We start from the raw sequence: 17,230 nt of genomic DNA on the forward strand, positions 1-17,230 counted from the left end.
CACAATCCATCAAGATTAGGCGGGAGGGGGGGAAATTGAGCTGGGTGTTGAGAAGCTCTTGAGCCATCCAGGTCCGAGGTGACGCCGTGTGGTTCCAGTCGGTTCTAAATTTTCGCCGATCCGGCTGAGTCATCAGAAGTGCACCTGGAGGTATAGCTTAAAGCCGCAATTTCCTTTTAAGGCCGTTGTTTATAAACTCCGTTGAATTACTTCCAAGGTTTGTTTAAGTTTGATTTGCATTCGATTGGAGACCTGTCTGTACATATTCCTATAGATATGACCCACCTTTGCGCCATTCGCTGCGTAATGAAAACCCGTAATTATCCTGGTCACTCCATAGAGACCTCGGGATGTTCGAAATAAGAAGAGGAGCGCTCCAATATACAAGAGGTGTGGAGATGGTTTTGTGTGGAAATATAGAACTGGAAACAATAAACACACTGCCATGGGCTAGTGACTCTGGTCCATCATACAGTCATGATTACTGCCCAGGCAGCGGCCCACCGGGGCCAGCTCCTTCAAAGGGAGGAAAGTTGGTAGACATATCCGCCCAGTCCCACTCAATTGTCATTGGCATCTGCCAGAGATCTTGCGGGACAAATGGCTGCTGGAATGGTGTCATACCGGGGCTGGCACTGAATGCGTGTTGGTCGGAGAATCCAACATTAGCCATTTGTTCAGGACTCAGCATGTCTGAGAAGTCTTGCCCAATGCCAGACATGGCATGAACATTGCTTGGGAGGTCTGCGGAAAAGCCACTTGTTGGGGGCATTGTAGTCCCTGGGAATGGTCCTGCTGTACCGGGCTCAGGGGCGGCAGCCGTAGGTTGCGTAAACACGGAGGGAGAGAAGGTTGCGGAGGTGGGCGGTGGTTGTGTACGTTTGGCGGAGGGTGAAGTTGCTGACTGTCCTTCGGCTCCGTCTGCAGAGTCTTCTGCATTCTTGCGTTTCTTTCGCGAATGAGACTCTTTTTCGGTTTTATCCAATACCACCTTGGCAATTCTCTCGAATTCGCCGCAAAGGCCTAGCATACGCTTGATGCTGCCGTTGGATTCGTCGGAGACTAGGGTGGACAGGAAGCTGACTACCACGCTCATTAATTTGACATCGGACCGAGCACGAGCATCGTTGGGGTTCTGGAGGATGTTGGCGAAGAGAGTTACAAGGGCAGACACCGGGTAGTATAGAATCAGCCTGATATCAAGTTAGAAGCTATTTGTTCCCACAATTCTCTGAAACGTACCAGACACAAGCAAAGTCTCCCTGTGGGATATACTTGATCAGATTAATCGACGCTCTGGCAGCAGTGACGCACAAAACTGCCGACAAAAACACCCTAGGGTTCAAAGGCCGTGCATTCAAACCCTGTATGGCATAGTTGGACAGACGGCTTGTCCAGTACCCGTGATGAACCGACATCCGATGGATGGTGGTCAAGCAATTGTAGTAGGCAAAATGCAGAACGACCATGTGGATGATGAGGGGGGTGTGGGTAGCTTGAATTTCGTATTCGGGGCGGAAGTCGATAGGAATGCTGTCTTTCCAGTCTTCCAGCTCCTTGTCAAGCTCACCGATTGTATTGAGCAATTCGCCGTCCGATTGTTTCGATGCTTTGGCAGAATAAAGTCGCTTGTATACTCTACTTTCAATAATGGCAAATTCACACAATGCCCGGAATAGGTTGAACTTGCTTCTGCCATCAGATAATGGCACATTTCCAACATTGTCTGGCGGATCTTCGCTTGGCAGCTCGACATTCATATCATCGTCATCTTGTACTGGTGGTCGACCGGAGCGTAGACAAATGCTATGGAATTGATCAGTATTTCGAAGTAAAGGTATTCGGGCGTCTGAAAGTGGGACATACTCTTTATCAAGAAGATAGGCGATCCAGAAGACTCTCTTCCGCTGCTCAACTTCGACGACATTGAGGCCGAATCCAGAACCGCGTTTGTGTAGACCAATACTGTGAGAAAGCCGAATGGCCGCGGCGACTAGGAAGAAAGCAGGTTGTGGGTTAGGGGTCCCTTGAAGAAAGAGTGACTAGCAGAGTGCGTTAGATAAAGCCACCAAAACCAGGGTAAGACACCTTACCATGCCCAATAACGCTTGCACGCTCAATAGATCGGTGTTACGCATCGTAAGCTCGGTCAGAACTCCCATGGCATTCTTCAAATAAAGCCAAGCTTTTTTGTCTTCTTCGTGTGGCACCAAATTACTCATAACCCGAAGCCTATGAGAAATCGCCAGGACAACATTTATACTTGCCCACCAGCCCGAACCCTCGTAGGGATCACGCGAGTATTGCCGCTCCACTAAGTGCATGAATGTCGCTTCATGGAACAGTGGGAACATGCAATTGAAGTTTTCAAAGAAGTCTTTGAATAGAGAAAGAGCTTCATCCTTTGGCGGGAGAGGCTTGAACACTCGTCTTGCGAAAATGTCGCTGAAGATCTCGGGTTTCCAGTACATCCATTTATTGTCATCGACATATGCTGACGAGATCATGTCTTGGAAGGATGTATCGCCGGTTTTCTCGTTGACCCATTGAATACCCTTTGGAGAAAATATGGAAAATCCAGATGAGGATCCTGTAAAACGTTAACGAAATAGGCCTGAACAGTCGCACAAGAAAGCATACCAATATACCGAGTCTCCCCGCAATTGTTTGTCACCAAAGAGCACATCATATCCGACAATGCCTCGACTTCGGTCTCCGATTTTTGTGACTCTGGTGATGTAGCGGCCGTCTGAGGGCTGGAGGTGGATTCCATACGAGGTGTGGTCTGGTGGGAGCTTGGGGCCTGTTGAGCTGCGGCTGCTTGAGCCATGAACATGTTGGAACTTTTCGCTGCGTTCAACGCATTCGTTCGATCCGCTAATCGTTTCTCCAATGTTCCAAGATCTGTCTTGCCGCCATCGTCTTCTGTCAGAAGACCCGACAAACGCAACAACGACTCCATCCGGCCCAGTCGATTCTCCAGTCCTTCAATGTATTTCGCTCTATACGAGAAATACCCGAGTTAGATGTGGAGCCATATATGCAGTGAAGGATATAAGTATACGTACCCTTTAGGAGGATTCCGCTTCTTCTCCACCTGTGTGAAGATACACTCCGTTTTGTAGTTGATGCAGTGCGAGCATTTTGGCATCTTTCCATCGCATTTGATCTTCTTCTTCCGACACATATCGCACGCCTGTCACTCATTAGATATGCTCTCAATATCTGCAATGGACAATGATCCTCACCCTTGCGATCCTCCGTCTCTTCGCATCGTTGGTCTCATCCCCCGCGCCCAATGACGGATCATCGTACATAGATCCCGCCTGCATCTGAGAATGATCATAGTTGAAGAGTTGTGGTGTCTGGTTCATCATATTAGGCGGGTCAAAGCCCAGGCCGTCGCCGTCCCCCAGGCCATCCATTGTGCTGTTTGAGGGGCAACGGAAACTCCGCGGAGTAGAGGTAATGGCGGTGATAAGTAATGAGCGATACTGCGGGGTGTGTTCTCGGCGCAAAGCTTTTTAGCGCCCCTGGGAAAGGAGACAGTGCGCTATAGATCATAGAAATGAATGACGCATGGAAGGATAGGAGTTTTCGTTCTGGAGGAAGTTGACAATGAAATCACTGGACACAAGTACCCAACGTTTAGAAAGTTTGGGGTTTTAGGTAAGAAATGACTCAACCACACGTGAGAACAAGGATGGTTTCCTCTGATTCAAAATGTTTCAACTGCAGAAGTCAGATCAATCAGATCGACGCTGGACGGAGATACGCTATACGGAGTTACGCTATACGAGTTGCTGCCTTGGAATATTTGTGGCATGACGGAACCCGCGAAACCCGACCGCCGAGTAGAGAACTTAAAAAAACTCGGTCGAATTCGTCCGATCCGGAGAACAGGACATTGACTTCCGTTCAATCTCTTCTAATCCACTCTCTTTGCGCCGATCAAACCCATTTTTCTATTGTAGCATAATTATCTTTGCGAAAGGGGGGTGTAGCCTTCGATATGAGGTAGGATGGAGACCGTGTCCGGGTCTTGTGACCTTGACAGCCTTAGGCCTACTTAAACTATCCAGGGGTTGACCTTGTTATATTCGGTCATGACGCAGAGGCGCAGAGATCGACAATTTGGCAGAGGTATGATTCGATATAATGCCGGGTATTACCGGTTCTGGGGGGTGCTGGATATGTCCGATGGGTAGTAATAAAAGTACATTCAACGAAGAGCGGCGATCTCGTAGGGATATGTGAAAACAGTACATATGATACAACAAGGTTCGTAAAGAGCAGTCCTGTTCCTCCGATCTTGTAAATGCCAAACCAACGCCACGCTATGTGCCCAAAATATAATGACCAATTTGTCGATGTCGAGATCAAAATCGCTTTTCCATCATTGCCAGAAGGTCGATATCGGAGAAGAGAGAAGTCGAAGCCGCATCGGCAAAGTCTTAAACATGCTTATCGAGGAATTCCTTCGCCTCGTTGACTTTGGTAGCCAAGTATGGGCTGCCGCCGCGATCGGGGTGGTTAAGCAACATGAGCTGGCGGTGGTTCTTGCGGATCTTGTCCTTGGTCAAGGTTCGTTCACTGAGAGATACTGTCAGTTCTGGTATATCAAAGGTTTGCCGCTAACACATACGAGAGTTGTAGAATCAAGGAGGCTTCCCGACGGTTCATGCGCGGTTCGAATCCTCTGTAATACGACGTCAGTAAATATCCCATATGACAACAAAATAATGGCATGTTCCACGAACCCCTTATAGAATGCCTTTCCAGCGGCGTTTAAGCCTCCCTTGGAGCGGCGGTAGGCGACCAGACCGGCGCGGCCCTGTAGACAATGAGTTAGTCCCGTGCTGCTGAACAGCGACCATTTTCACTCACCAAAAAGGCGGTTGTGGCAATGCCAAATCCGATAGCAAGAGCAGAAGCCATTTTGTAGATGGAGATATAGAAGTCGCGAAATGAGATCAAGTCAGTTGGACCGGGGAGTGGGCGAGAAGGCGCCGGGATAGAAAAGTCAGCGCGGGTGTTCTCAAAAGGGCTTAGCGTATTCTGCTCCACCATTCAGGCCCGAAGCTACAGAAAAAGTTTCTTGCGACTCAACGAAGACATAACCAACACCACTCCACAACCATGCGGTAAGTTTTGCCGTTAATTTTTGTCTGTACCCGTTCTACGGAATGCTAATATTCATTTAATCTGCAGTGTTGAAACTTGTCACTTCTGTTCCCGCCCGGCCTACCCGAGTAAGGGCATCACATTCGTCCGCAACGATGCCCGACAATTCCGCTTCTGTCGGTCTAAGTGCCACAAGAACTTCAAGATGAAGCGTCAGCCCCGCAAACTTAAGTGGACCAAGACTCACCGTGCCTCCGCCGGAAAGGAGATGATCGTGGATTCGTCGCTTGTCCTGTCCCAGTTCGCCAAGAAGAGAAACGTCCCCGTCAAGTACGACCGCAACCTTATGGCTGCTACCCTCAATGCCATGGAGAGAGTGGAGGAGATCAGATCCCGCCGCGAGCGTGTGTTCACGAAACGCCGTCTGGCCGGCAAACTCGCCCGCGAGCGCCAGCACGAGGCGGACCGCAAGGTCGTCAACGAGGGCGAGCACCTCATTCGGAAGGAACTCCGGGAGCGCGAGGAGGGTCTTCCCATGGTTGCCGAGCAGAGCAAGGTTGCCAACAGAGTTCATGGCGAGGAGAGAGTCCGCCAGAAGCAGAAGAGCAAGCTTTTGGTGGATGGTGGAGTCGAGGAGCAGATGGATATCGACTAGGTTCGATCTTGGGCATTTATTTTTTCTTTTGTTTTATGCTTTCTCAGATACGACACGGTTCCTGCAACATGCAGATTTTCGGAGTTGGGCATGCTTTGGTGTTTTAAAAGCAAAATTATTTTTCATGATATCTCATATCCAGTGGGCTGTTAGGTGGAGACGGAGTCGACGTTCTCGATGCGTTCGACCGTGTTTGGGATGAGCGAAGAGAAGCCCGGGTTCAGGTTGTTTATCAAAATCCTAGCTAGTCATCACGACATCACTACCCAAATCACCTTGGTAACCTTGAAGCGCCATTTCCTTTTTTGGTAGCGGCGTTGACCTAATAATTATTGTGATAGATTATAGACGAGTTGGAGAATCCATTACTCTCTTATGCCCAAGACTATTTTCTTTTCTCAAGCTACCGACCTGTTTTTCATTTTCATTTTCATTGCATTTTCAACATGGGCAAAATCAAGATCCCTAAAGGGTTCAAGGTCTGGTATGAAAACCTATTGACCATAGCCCAAAAAACACCCGACATCCCTCCATCCCTTCTAGAACATATCTCGAAACTTGAATCCACACAACTCCCCACGATAGCGGCGTCAGAGATGTCGCTTCAGCAGACAGAGATGGCCTTTGGAATAAAAGAGGCAACGGGAACGCAACCTTGGATGGTCCCGCATTTGTTTTTCGCTCTCCCTGCAGATTTTGGTAAATATCATCCTTATTCCTTAGCCTGGACGTAATCTCATTATAAATAGGTCGTTACTTGGAACTGTACGACACGTTGACCAAATCCGGCGTAGACAACGAGGCCAAATCCCGTTGCCGTCTTGACGCGTTGATATTTGTGGTCTATCGGACTTTATCAGAGCAAGACCTACTTCCCAACACTGGAGATAGTAGAGCCACTCTCTCTTTCGAGACTCCATTCAAGTGGAGTCCAGTCCCTGTTAATGGGGTTCCACACACATGTACTGGAACCGCCGACTACACCGTCCTCTTCGGGGGTAGAGATCATATGGCCTGCCACCTAATAGTGTTGGAGGCTAAGAAGAGATACAATTTGTCCGGAGCCGGGCAGTTATTAGCCTATATGGCCATGGTTCAAGTGAACCGAAAGGCCCGTGGCCAGTCGAATTGGTCCGTTTGGGGTTGTCTCAGTGACGGCTGGAGCTTCCATTTTTATTTCCTAGATATGGAAGGAAATTGGTCCTCGAAAATTCTATCTTCGTCCGTCTTGGGCTGGCAAGAGATTGCGAACACTTTGGCGCATATGATTATCCAAGCGCAGGCAGTGGCAAATTCCCCTCTTCGCTTAAGCCTATATTCGACGCAGGATCCTTCTACACGACCCTCGTCAGTAGTTTCATCGGTTATGGAGGGCTCCATTGCCCTAAAGAGAAAGCCGGCGTCGGAGACAGCAGAACCTCCGGCCAAAAGACAGCGTACTTCAATTGGAGGCTCCAGTGCCTTAGAAACACTGGGCTCCGTCAATTCCGAGGTGCTAAGTATTGGCTCTCTAGAGATTAGGCTAGACATGAAGCTGCGTTAGATAGGATTGCGGAGAGCGATTAGCGTTTGTCCAACGGGTCGCAGATTCATTGTTATTGCTTCGTTTGCTCTAATCAATACGATATTCTTATTTGGAGCTGGTCTCCACTTCGATCAATGAACGTTCTTTTAGCTCAACCAGTGATAGTGTTAAAATGGAACTGCAATATACAAATTCTCTATTAGGCCAGCAGTGTAGTACCACGGATGAATAGAGTGCGCAAGCCACCGACCGTTTGGGGGATTAAAGATCGGTAATCCAGAGATAGCTAGGAGATAGCTAGGAGATAGGTTGAGATAGCTACAAGTTAAAATGATCCGCCATGTAAGTGGGAGATACGCCCGAAAGATAGAAAAGAGACCTTGAAGAAATTGAGCGGTGTTCTTGTGCCGCGCTTGATATGCTCAGTAGCAAACTAAATACAGTACAAGAATAGACGGCGATGCTGAGGGGGTCGAACGGAAAAGCGAGAGGCTAGAGGAGAAAGAGGAAAATGGTAGAGGAAGAGGTAAAAGGAACAAAGCGCCCCTCTCGCAAGCGAAAACTCCCCTATTCGGTCATCCTTCCATAAAGATCAAACCAGATCCTATCGTAGACTGCGCCAAACACCACCTCCAACAGGAGGAGAAATGAAATTCAGAAGAAAACAAAGCGAATGCAATGGTGGAGGTTGATGACGGAGAATCATAGAAGACGGAGGTGAAGACGCAGGTGGGTATGAAGTGACAAAAGTAGATGAGACTCATATAGACAGGGTATAGTCGCACCGAAATCATCTGCATGGAAATAAAATGCTAAACTCATGTACTGTTGGATCGTAGCAATGCCTGGAAAGAATTAGCCAAGCTGTTTTGAGAGTTCGGCTTTGAACATACAGCTAACGTACCCGCTCGTCGATCACCTCTTCTTTCTCTTCCGACGGACTGACCACACTCCCCCGGCTGATGGGACCTGAGCTTGTGATAGACCGGGAATCTACAAGCGGGCGAGGGGACGGCAAGGGCTGCTGCTTTGACCGTTGTTGTTGTTGCTGCTGCTGTTGTGGTGGCTGCGGCTGTTGGTTCTCATTCATGGAGTAATTGGGGTGCATTTCCCCGCTGCTCGAGATCCTAGACTCCTTGCTCTTCTCCAATAGTGACCCACCAAGGGTAGCACATTTGAGGATAGTTTGCATCATCTGGTTTTGTTTGAGCGGCTTGGACAAGTACTCGTCCATCTGGGCCTGGATACACTTCTCCCGATCACCCAACATAGCGTGGGCAGTGAGCGCGATAATTGGGGTTCGTTGGAGCCCACTCTCGCGTTCATATTCACGAATCTTGCCGGTGGCTTCAAAGCCACCCATGACTGGCATTTGAACATCCATCAAAATAACATCGTAACGACGTTTCTTGACAGCCTCGACAGCTTCCAATCCATTACCAACAACAAACACATTGTGGTTATGCTTCTGAAGAATCTTCATTGCAAGCTGCTGGTTCACGTCATTATCCTCTGCGAGAAGAATATCAAACGAACGTGAGTTGTCGGTGGTGATCGGCGTCGACCGGCCTTCCAAGGCCGGTAGCATACCGTTTCCAAGATCAATCGGCTGACATGGTGTAGTCATATATGAGCTGATACCAAGGTCCAAAGCCGACTTCAAGCTCACGCACACCAAAGGGCAGACCAAAACAATCGGAATGTACTTGAACTCGTCAAACGTCCGCAAGACCCGGGCAGTGTCTACCGAGTCAACAATAATGACATCGTAGGCATGGCCTGATTCCTTTCCAGAAGGATCTTGGATCTCGGGCGGGGGAACATGTTCTTCATTCCGTACAACCAACGGCTCCAGGTCGATCTTCTTCAACATCTTCATGACATTGGTAGCTTGAACGCCGTTCTGGCCCTTGTCGATGAACAACACTCGGTGGTTCTTGTACGGCAAGAGCTGATTGGCGATGACGCTCAAAGACTGGTCCGCGAGCTTCACCACACAGGTGAAGTGGAAAGTACTTCCATGTCCATACTCGGAAGTGACCCAAACGTCACCACCCATCAAATTTACAAGGCGCTTGGAAATCGACAATCCCAATCCGGTGCCACCAAATCTGCGGGTGGTTGAGCCATCAGCTTGTTGGAAGGTGTCGAAAATAAGATCAAGCTTGTCCTCTTCGATTCCAATGCCAGTGTCAGACACCGAGAATTCAAAGGCGTATTCGTTGGTCGTGCATTGTTCTCTGTCCGACTTTCGGATAGTGAGCTTAACCTCACCATGCTCGGTGAACTTGATGGCGTTTCCAACAAGGTTGAGAATGATCTGGCGGAGACGGAATGGATCACCAATGACGTAATCGGGAACGGTGTTGTCCACTTGGTAGGTCAAACTCAAGAACTTCTCATTGGCCTTCACAGCCAATGTCTTGAGAGCATTGAAGACAGTACCTCTGACCGTGAATGGAATGCTCTCAATAACCATCCGGTTGGCTTCGATCTTAGAGATATCCAGAATGTCATCAATGATAGTCAACAAACTGTTCGCCAAGTTGTGAACGACGTTCAACATTTCTCGGGTGTACGGCTTGAGATCGTCCGTATCCAACGTCAACTGGGTCATTCCGATGATACCGTTCATCGGCGTTCTGATCTCGTGCGACATGTTGGCCAAGAACTCTGATTTTGTGCGATTGGCAAGTTCGGCAGCCTCCCTAGCGGCAGTGTTTCGCTGGATACTATCCCGCAGGTTGGAAACCATCTTGTTAATTTTTCGCTTCAGCTCGTCCATTTCACCAGACGCATTGACTGTGATCAACTTGGTAAAGTCACCGTCGGTGGCGGCATCGGTGATTTCACCAAACGCGCGGACTTGCGATGTTAAGTTCTCGGCCATGGTGTTCACGTCCTCGGTAATTTCCTTCCAGGTACCAGCAATACCCTCCACGTTGGCTTGTCCACCCATCTTGCCGTCAACACCGACATCTCGGGCGACCTTCTTCAGCTCAGTGGCGAATTTCGCCAGTCGACCCACCATGTGGTTGATGGTGACCTTGAGCGTGAGAATCTCTCCCTGAGCATGCACTTCGATCTTTTTGCTCAAGTCTCCCTTAGCGATAGCTTGCGTGACATCGGATATACTTCGGACCTGAGACGTCAAATTCTGCGCCATGGTGTTCACATTGTCCGTCAGGTCCTTCCATTTTCCTTCCACATTGTCCACCTTGGCCTGGCCGCCAAGAGTACCGTCTGTGCCGACCTCACGAGCCACTTTGCTGACCTCGAAAGCAAAGGTATTGAGACGATCCACCATGCCGTTAATCGTGCTCTTAAGGTCGAGGATTTCTCCTTGTACGTTGGCAGTAACCTTTTTGGTTAGGTCACCCTTGGCGACTGCGGTAGTGACGTCCGCAATCTCACGCACCTGCGTGGTCAGGTTGTTGGCCATACGGTTGACGTTTTCTGTCAGATCCTTCCACGTTCCTTCGACATCATTCACAGTAGCTTGGCCTCCTAGAACACCATCGGTACCGACTTCCTTAGCAATCTTCGTGACTTCTTGTGCGAATTGTCGTAGTTGGTCCACCATGGAATTGATGATGTTCTTCAGTTCTGCGATTTCTCCTTTACAGTTGGCCTGGACCTTCTGCGTGAGATCACCCTTGGCAACAGCCTTGGTGACAGTAGCAATATCTCGCACTTGCGTGGTGAGATTGTTGGCCATAGCGTTGACATTAACCGTGAGTTCGTTCCACATGCCCTGTACACCTTCGATCTGAGCTTGTCCTCCTAATACACCTTCCGTACCGACATCACGCGCTACTCGAGTAACTTCTGTTGCAAACGTTCGGAGTTGGTCCACCATGGTGTTGATGGTTTGTTGCAATTCCAGAATTTCACCTTGGGCCCGACTCTCAATCTTCTGACTAAGATCACCGTGAGCGACAGCGGTAGTCACCGCGGCAATTTCTCGCACTTGATCGGTCAAGTTCTTGGCCATAATGTTGACGTTCTCCGTAAGCTCTTTCCAGATACCGTGGACGCCAGTGATCTGGGCTTGTCCACCGAGTATTCCTTCAGTACCGACTTCGCGGGCGACACGAGACACTTCGCTACCGAAGACTTGCAGTTGATCCATCATAGTGTTAATTGTTCGTTTGAAAGTGGCGATTTCGGGGTCCATTTCCAGCGGGTGGATTTGGACCTTCATGGACAGATCACCGTTGGCGACTTGGGTGATGATGCCACCGATTTCACGCAACGCTTTCTGGAAGGCCTCGTTGGCCTGCTGGTGCTTGCGCAGCTCCCGTTCGAGTAGAACGACATCCTCATTTTCGACCTTAGTAAGAGCGCGGCGGGTGTGCTCTTCCTGTTTTTGCAGTTCGTCGCGGACCTGGGCAATAATATCCTTTTGGCTGCTTATCTCCTCGGCCTGCTTTTGTACGTGGTTGCGGAGGAAGCTGATATCCTCCTCTCGCACGACACGGGTGCCGTTATCATCTTCTTCATCGGATTCGTCGTCAATTTCTCCCAGGGGTGGTTCGTCCGCGGGGACCGGGGTCGCTTTTTGCTGCTGTGACAGAGAGTCAGAATCTTGACCGGACGACAAGCGAGAGAGCCCAAATGTCCACAAGAAATTCCTCTCGCTGGTCTCTCCAGCAGACGGTGTGGTCTGGTGGGGGTCCGCCTGCTGTTGGAAATTGTGGTGACTGACAGCTTGAAATTCCAGATGGTGCACGCGGCGCACCAGGGCCTCAAGCTCGGCCTCGAAGGCTGCCTTAGCGAGACTATTTTCTCCGGGAAGTTTGGCCGATTTGGTACCGTTGGATAACTGGAAATCAAACGGGGGCGAAGAGGAACCGGGGATAGATTCGTCTCTTGCAAGATTCTGCAGCACGGCAGTCGCGGCCACGAGAGTCTCGTCCGCGGTAGCCATTGTGGCCTAGATAGATTAGCTCATAGCACACTAATATGGAAAGGCATATTATAGTACCAACACCCCCAGAGAATTATGGGATGGGGTAGTCGGAGATAGAGCTTCAGGAACACACTCACTGGAAAGGTCTGGATCCTGACAGGATGACAGAGATATAGTCTAATTAAGGCGACATGAGGGGGAGACAGTCCACAGAGAAGACAAGGAATAGAAAGAAACCCGAGTCAACCGGGGACAAATATGAAAGGGAATATGGAAAGTCGGGAAGGGGGAAAACAGGTGGATAAGCCCTCTTCTGGAGAACGCGCCCGGTTATGTAAGCCACCACTTTGGATGGCTCTGGGGAAAATGAGAAAAATGAAACTTCGAAACAACCAAGAAATAATAGAAAGGTTATAAAATGAAAATATATATAAAAAAAAGGAGGTTCGAGGGTGAGAAGGGACGGGAATTTGGATGGATTTGGATGGGGGGGAGGGGGGAAGAGATTTTGAAAGGGGCGGTGATATGTCGCCTCTTGGGGATTTTTGGGGGATTTTTATTTTTCTCTTTTCTACTCCATATATGTCTCTGATCTTTTAGATAGAATCTATAAATCTCCAAGTAGAAAAAAAAAGGAGAGAAAAGAAAATGTGTAAAACTGGGTAAACCTGGGTAAATTTGGGTAAATTGTTGGTATCTTTCATATTTACAGCCCTGGGGAACTGGATAAGGTGCACGGGCTTTGTTTATAGTTTGGGAATATATGAGGTCCCGTATACCATGTCCGTATACTATATCCCTAGGTACTATATACATATGTCATATGTACCTACATGTATGTACACGTAGGTATACGGTCCCTACCAAGTATCAAGGTACTCCATATATCATATGGAGTACGGAATACGGAGTACTCAACTCCTGTTTCATGTGGAAGTGATCGACTCTCGGGACTAGTGTCGATCACAAAGTGGCTCCAGTTCGCGGTTTTGCTTCTCAATAGTCTAAATTCATATTTGAATATGGTATAGTCTACCTTCTTTTTTATTATTCCCCAAAGGAAAAGATAGGCGAGACAAAGTTTGCAGAAACAATTGGTTAGGATCCAGTCGGATCCAGTCCAAGTTAGGCTGAGCCTATAAGAAAGCAACGAGAATGTCTCTCCGTTAGGGTACTGCCACAGATCGCAATTTGCGCCTTTTTGGTGGCTGAGCCATCGGGCTTAGCGTCTCCCATTGTTGAGCCCTGGAGGTATTCGTGACCTTTATTGGTCACACGGGGGAACCTCGTGCGGTAGTGAAGATGTTCGACATTCCAGTAGTTACTTGGGTCATTTATGTTTATGGAAATGTGTCTACAATGGGTAGGATTTTGTATATATACCTATGTACGCATAAAATAAAATCCATCGGCCAAAAGATATCTACAATAAGATACAATGGTAGGCACCTGGGCCTCACATGTACGTGTGTTCATAAGGCTACCTCGGGACCCTCAGAATCTTAGGGCGGTAAATATTTGGTGCGTACCTTACTAGGAAGCATGTTGTACCTATGCTCCCATACGGCAACAAGTCAACTGGTCAACGGCCAACAGTCCGATGGCGGGGTGAAACGGCAGAAGTGGTCGGTGTGCCCTGCCGTATTATCTTTTGGAATCCCGCAGAGTCATAATTCTGTGAAATATTGTCCGATCAAAAGAACGCCCTTCAAAACACCCGTCAAAAATTGACTCTGCAGGAGAAGGCTGCAGCAATGGCGTCCGACTTGACAAACCAGATTTTGGACGCCCTGTCCGCGTCCGATGCGCCCATCCTCTCCAGCGAAGCCTTCCCCTCTACCCCCTCATTGAACGTTAAGAGTGCGCTCGACCGCCTTGAGTCGCGCCAGATGGTCCAGTATGAGACCTTGGAGAAGGAAATCGTTACTCTCACTGCCGAGGGCCAGGAGATTGCCGCCAATGGCAGTCACGAGGCCAAGGTCTTCGCCGTGGTGCTTGCCGCTATGGACGGATTGAAGATCTCCGACTTGCCAGGAATTGTGGGCAAGGAGAACGCTAAAGTTGGCCAAGGAAACGCCTTCAAGCGTGGCTGGATTAAGAAGGACAAGGATTTGCTGCGGGCATCCGCAGACTCAATTGTCGATGAGACGCAACAACAACTGCTTGCAGTTCAAAAAACAAAGACTCTGGACGATAAGAAGGTCGTGGCTGACCTCAAGCGGAGAAAGCTGATCGGTCTTGCAAAGGAGCTTGCTTTCAAGATCACCAAGGGTCCCAAGTACGCCCGAGAATTCGTCAAGGAGCAGACCGACCTCACCCCGGAGATGATCGCCAACGGCTCGTGGAAGACGGCGCATCTCAAGCCTTACAACTTCAATGCTAAGGGTGCCCCGACTCCATCTGGCACTCTACACCCGCTGAACAAGGTGCGCCAAGAGTTCCGCAACATCTTCTTCGACATGGGCTTCGAGGAAATGCCGACCAACCGCTTCGTCGAGACCGGCTTCTGGAACTTCGACGCTCTGTTCGTGCCCCAGCAACACCCTGCCCGTGATCTCCAGGATACCTTCTACATCTCCGATCCCGCCGTGGCGGATCCTCCTCGCGAAGATCCCCCTAACGAACCCAACCCCCCAGCCCAATTAAAGGCCGACAATCCGCTCGACTACAAGAAGTACTGGGACAACGTCCGCGAGGTCCACGAGCACGGAAAGTTCGGCTCCATTGGCTACCGCTACCCCTGGAGCGCGGATGAGTCGCTCCGCCTGGTGCTCCGCACCCACACCACCTCCATCTCGACCTACATGCTGCACAAGCTGGCCGCCAACCCCCGGCCGGCTCGCTTCTTCAGTATCGACCGTGTCTTCCGAAATGAGTCCGTCGACGCTACCCACCTGGCAGAGTTCCACCAGGTCGAGGGTGTCATTGCTGACTTCGGTCTCACTCTCGGTGGTCTGATTGGATTCATGGAAGTCTTCTTCGCCAAGATGGGCATCCACAAGCTGCGCTTCAAGCCCGCCTACAACCCTTACACCGAGCCCAGTATGGAGATCTTCGGCTACCACGATGGTCTAGGCAAGTGGGTTGAGATCGGTAACAGTGGCATGTTCCGCCCAGAGATGCTGGAGTCTATGGGTCTGCCTAAGGACTTGAGGGTCTACGGATGGGGATTGAGTCTGGAGAGACCTACTATGATCAAGTATGTTTCATCATCTACACCTACCATTCATTTCCAATTACTAATATCTATTAGGTACGGCGTCAGCAACATCCGTGAGCTGCTCGGTCATAAGGTCGACCTTCACTTCATTGAGACCAACCCCGCCATTCGTCTCGAGAAGGATTAAACAGGGAAACGCTCATAGAAAAAGAAAAGAACGTGCTTTTAGTTGTGTCTTGCTTGTAATCACGAGTTTATGTGGAAGGGAACGTATTACATATGAACGATGGATAGGATATGAATAGAATACTTGATAAAAAGAGGCTAGGGCGTAGTCAGCCAATGTAGATACAATTGAAAAAAAGGACTAGTTATCTATCAAACATATATCTACAATAAATGTCCTGCCCGTATCTGTGCCCCAGTGCATGGGTCTCTGCAACAGTGGCTCTTCAGCAGGCAGAGCTCGGAAGCATGATCTTCGGCAATGAAAAGAATTTCTACCTCCTCGCTCATGGACATGGGGACACCGAAGACCAAGACCAGCGAACCAGTCTGGTTTTCGAGTCTACAAGAATGAGAAGGTCTTGATATGCCAAGAAGAAATAGAACAAAAGCAGACAGACAGGCAGACAGAGACTAAGAAATATATGAAAGGGATATCGATTCGATTTTTGACATTGCTTTTTTCTTTGGCTTGTGCTTCATGAGGTTGGGTGGGAGTCTATCACAGAGAGAGAACAGGCGGGGGATTCATAGAGAAAAAAAACCTGACCCATTAAGTCGTCGATATTCCATTCATTTCGAGAGATAGGTAGGAAAACAGGAGTTTCTCAGAGGAGAAAAAGAAAAAATGAACTAAGGAACACAACTATATCCCTTACGTTCTTTTTTTGGTCTTGAAACCAACTCCCCGAACACGGACCATCAAGCCACGGTTCCTCTGCAGCGAATTAGCCTTATTGAACATGGAACATGCAGAATGTCTATAGATGACAATAACGTACCATCAAATCAACCCGTCAACACCACCCGGTAAAAGGAAACCACATTGCTGTGGATGATTTAGCGCTGGCTGGAGGCGGTCCAGACGTTCTTGAGGTAGCCATCGCGCTGGGCCAGGCGGTTGAAGGAGTCATCGCTCTCGCCGCGGGCACGGATGAAGCCGCAAAGAGCGTAGGTCTGGTTCTCGCCGGTGTAGCGGCCGTTCTCGTCAACCTTGCCGACGGAGAGCTGGACGGAGGCGTGGTCGTTGGCCTTGATGATGCGGTTGGTGGCGCTGCACTTGCGGGGCACGTAGCTGAGAGGGAGGTCATGTTAGTTGTCTTGGTTCTTCTTGAGGGTTTGCGAGCGAATATGTTCCCCTCTAATACCCTGCTCTGTCCAGGTTTTTCTGGTGGCTCGCCAACAATCGCAATCACGCAGCGCCGTCGAATCTTTTCAATCCTCGCAATCTCCGATCACACTGGGTTCATCTTTTTGGCTTGGGATCAAGGCGGGATTGCTGATTGTATGCGGCCACACAGACACTGGGCACAGGGTATATTGGGACTGGAGGAACGGGTGTAAAATCCATGGCACGTACAGATCGACGATCTCTCCCTTGTCGTTCTCCATTTTGGCGGGTTTGGTGTTGAGGTTTTGACGGGCGACGGTGAGGTTGGAGGTGGAGGGTTTTTCTGCCGCACATTAAATTGAAGACCTCAAATGATTTGTGTGGGTCATGTGACCCTTTGTCGAGGGCTGGCGTGGCCGAAGTGGGGTGGCGTGGTTTTAGCGGGAATCGTACTAAAGGCCGTGGCAATTTCAACTCTAATTTTCATATGGATTGCTGTATTCAGATGTAGGGCTGAT

At 49.3% G+C, this 17,230-nt stretch overlaps 7 protein-coding genes across 7 annotated transcripts; 3 read left to right on the forward strand and 4 right to left on the reverse strand.

Annotated features, from left to right (window-relative positions):
* Window positions 1-481: 481 nt before the first annotated feature.
* On the reverse strand, window positions 482-3,425 carry atrR (transcription factor atrR; the record flags this gene model as incomplete). The annotated part of the gene is made up of 7 exons (XM_056712104.1): window positions 482-1,193; window positions 1,243-1,806; window positions 1,867-2,042; window positions 2,094-2,590; window positions 2,641-3,002; window positions 3,069-3,196; window positions 3,249-3,425. The coding sequence occupies 7 exons, from the start codon at window positions 3,423-3,425 to the stop codon at window positions 482-484; spliced, it is 2,616 nt and encodes an 871-aa protein (XP_056565819.1).
* Window positions 3,426-4,454: 1,029 nt separating this feature from the next.
* Window positions 4,455-4,938, reverse strand: pam18 (putative mitochondrial DnaJ chaperone (Tim14); the record flags this gene model as incomplete). The annotated part of the gene is made up of 4 exons (XM_056712105.1): window positions 4,455-4,593; window positions 4,646-4,699; window positions 4,761-4,834; window positions 4,888-4,938. 4 exons carry the CDS (start codon window positions 4,936-4,938, stop codon window positions 4,455-4,457), a joined length of 318 nt encoding a protein of 105 aa, XP_056565820.1.
* A 171-nt stretch (window positions 4,939-5,109) lies between these two features.
* On the forward strand, window positions 5,110-5,779 carry N7489_006356 (ribosomal eL24 family protein; the record flags this gene model as incomplete). Its single annotated transcript, XM_056712106.1, has 2 exons — window positions 5,110-5,144; window positions 5,212-5,779. The coding sequence occupies exons 1-2, from the start codon at window positions 5,140-5,142 to the stop codon at window positions 5,777-5,779; spliced, it is 573 nt and encodes a 190-aa protein (XP_056565821.1). The 5' UTR covers window positions 5,110-5,139.
* A 446-nt stretch (window positions 5,780-6,225) lies between these two features.
* Window positions 6,226-7,322, forward strand: N7489_006357 (uncharacterized protein; the record flags this gene model as incomplete). Its single annotated transcript, XM_056712107.1, has 2 exons — window positions 6,226-6,478; window positions 6,529-7,322. 2 exons carry the CDS (start codon window positions 6,226-6,228, stop codon window positions 7,320-7,322), a joined length of 1,047 nt encoding a protein of 348 aa, XP_056565822.1.
* An 800-nt stretch (window positions 7,323-8,122) lies between these two features.
* tcsC (putative two-component osmosensing histidine kinase (Bos1)) lies at window positions 8,123-12,234 on the reverse strand (the record flags this gene model as incomplete). The annotated part of the gene is made up of 2 exons (XM_056712108.1): window positions 8,123-8,149; window positions 8,209-12,234. 2 exons carry the CDS (start codon window positions 12,232-12,234, stop codon window positions 8,123-8,125), a joined length of 4,053 nt encoding a protein of 1,350 aa, XP_056565823.1.
* A 1,736-nt stretch (window positions 12,235-13,970) lies between these two features.
* Window positions 13,971-15,563, forward strand: N7489_006359 (phenylalanine--tRNA ligase subunit alpha; the record flags this gene model as incomplete). The annotated part of the gene is made up of 2 exons (XM_056712109.1): window positions 13,971-15,415; window positions 15,470-15,563. 2 exons carry the CDS (start codon window positions 13,971-13,973, stop codon window positions 15,561-15,563), a joined length of 1,539 nt encoding a protein of 512 aa, XP_056565824.1.
* Window positions 15,564-16,441: 878 nt separating this feature from the next.
* rps21 (40S ribosomal protein eS21) lies at window positions 16,442-16,993 on the reverse strand (the record flags this gene model as incomplete). Its single annotated transcript, XM_056712110.1, has 2 exons — window positions 16,442-16,676; window positions 16,962-16,993. The coding sequence occupies 2 exons, from the start codon at window positions 16,991-16,993 to the stop codon at window positions 16,442-16,444; spliced, it is 267 nt and encodes an 88-aa protein (XP_056565825.1).
* Between the last annotated feature and the right edge of the window lie 237 nt (window positions 16,994-17,230).

Source organism: Penicillium chrysogenum (assembly GCF_028827035.1).
Source record: "Penicillium chrysogenum strain IBT 35668 chromosome Unknown utg000004l_segment0_segment0, whole genome shotgun sequence".
Taxonomy (NCBI): domain Eukaryota; kingdom Fungi; phylum Ascomycota; class Eurotiomycetes; order Eurotiales; family Aspergillaceae; genus Penicillium; species Penicillium chrysogenum.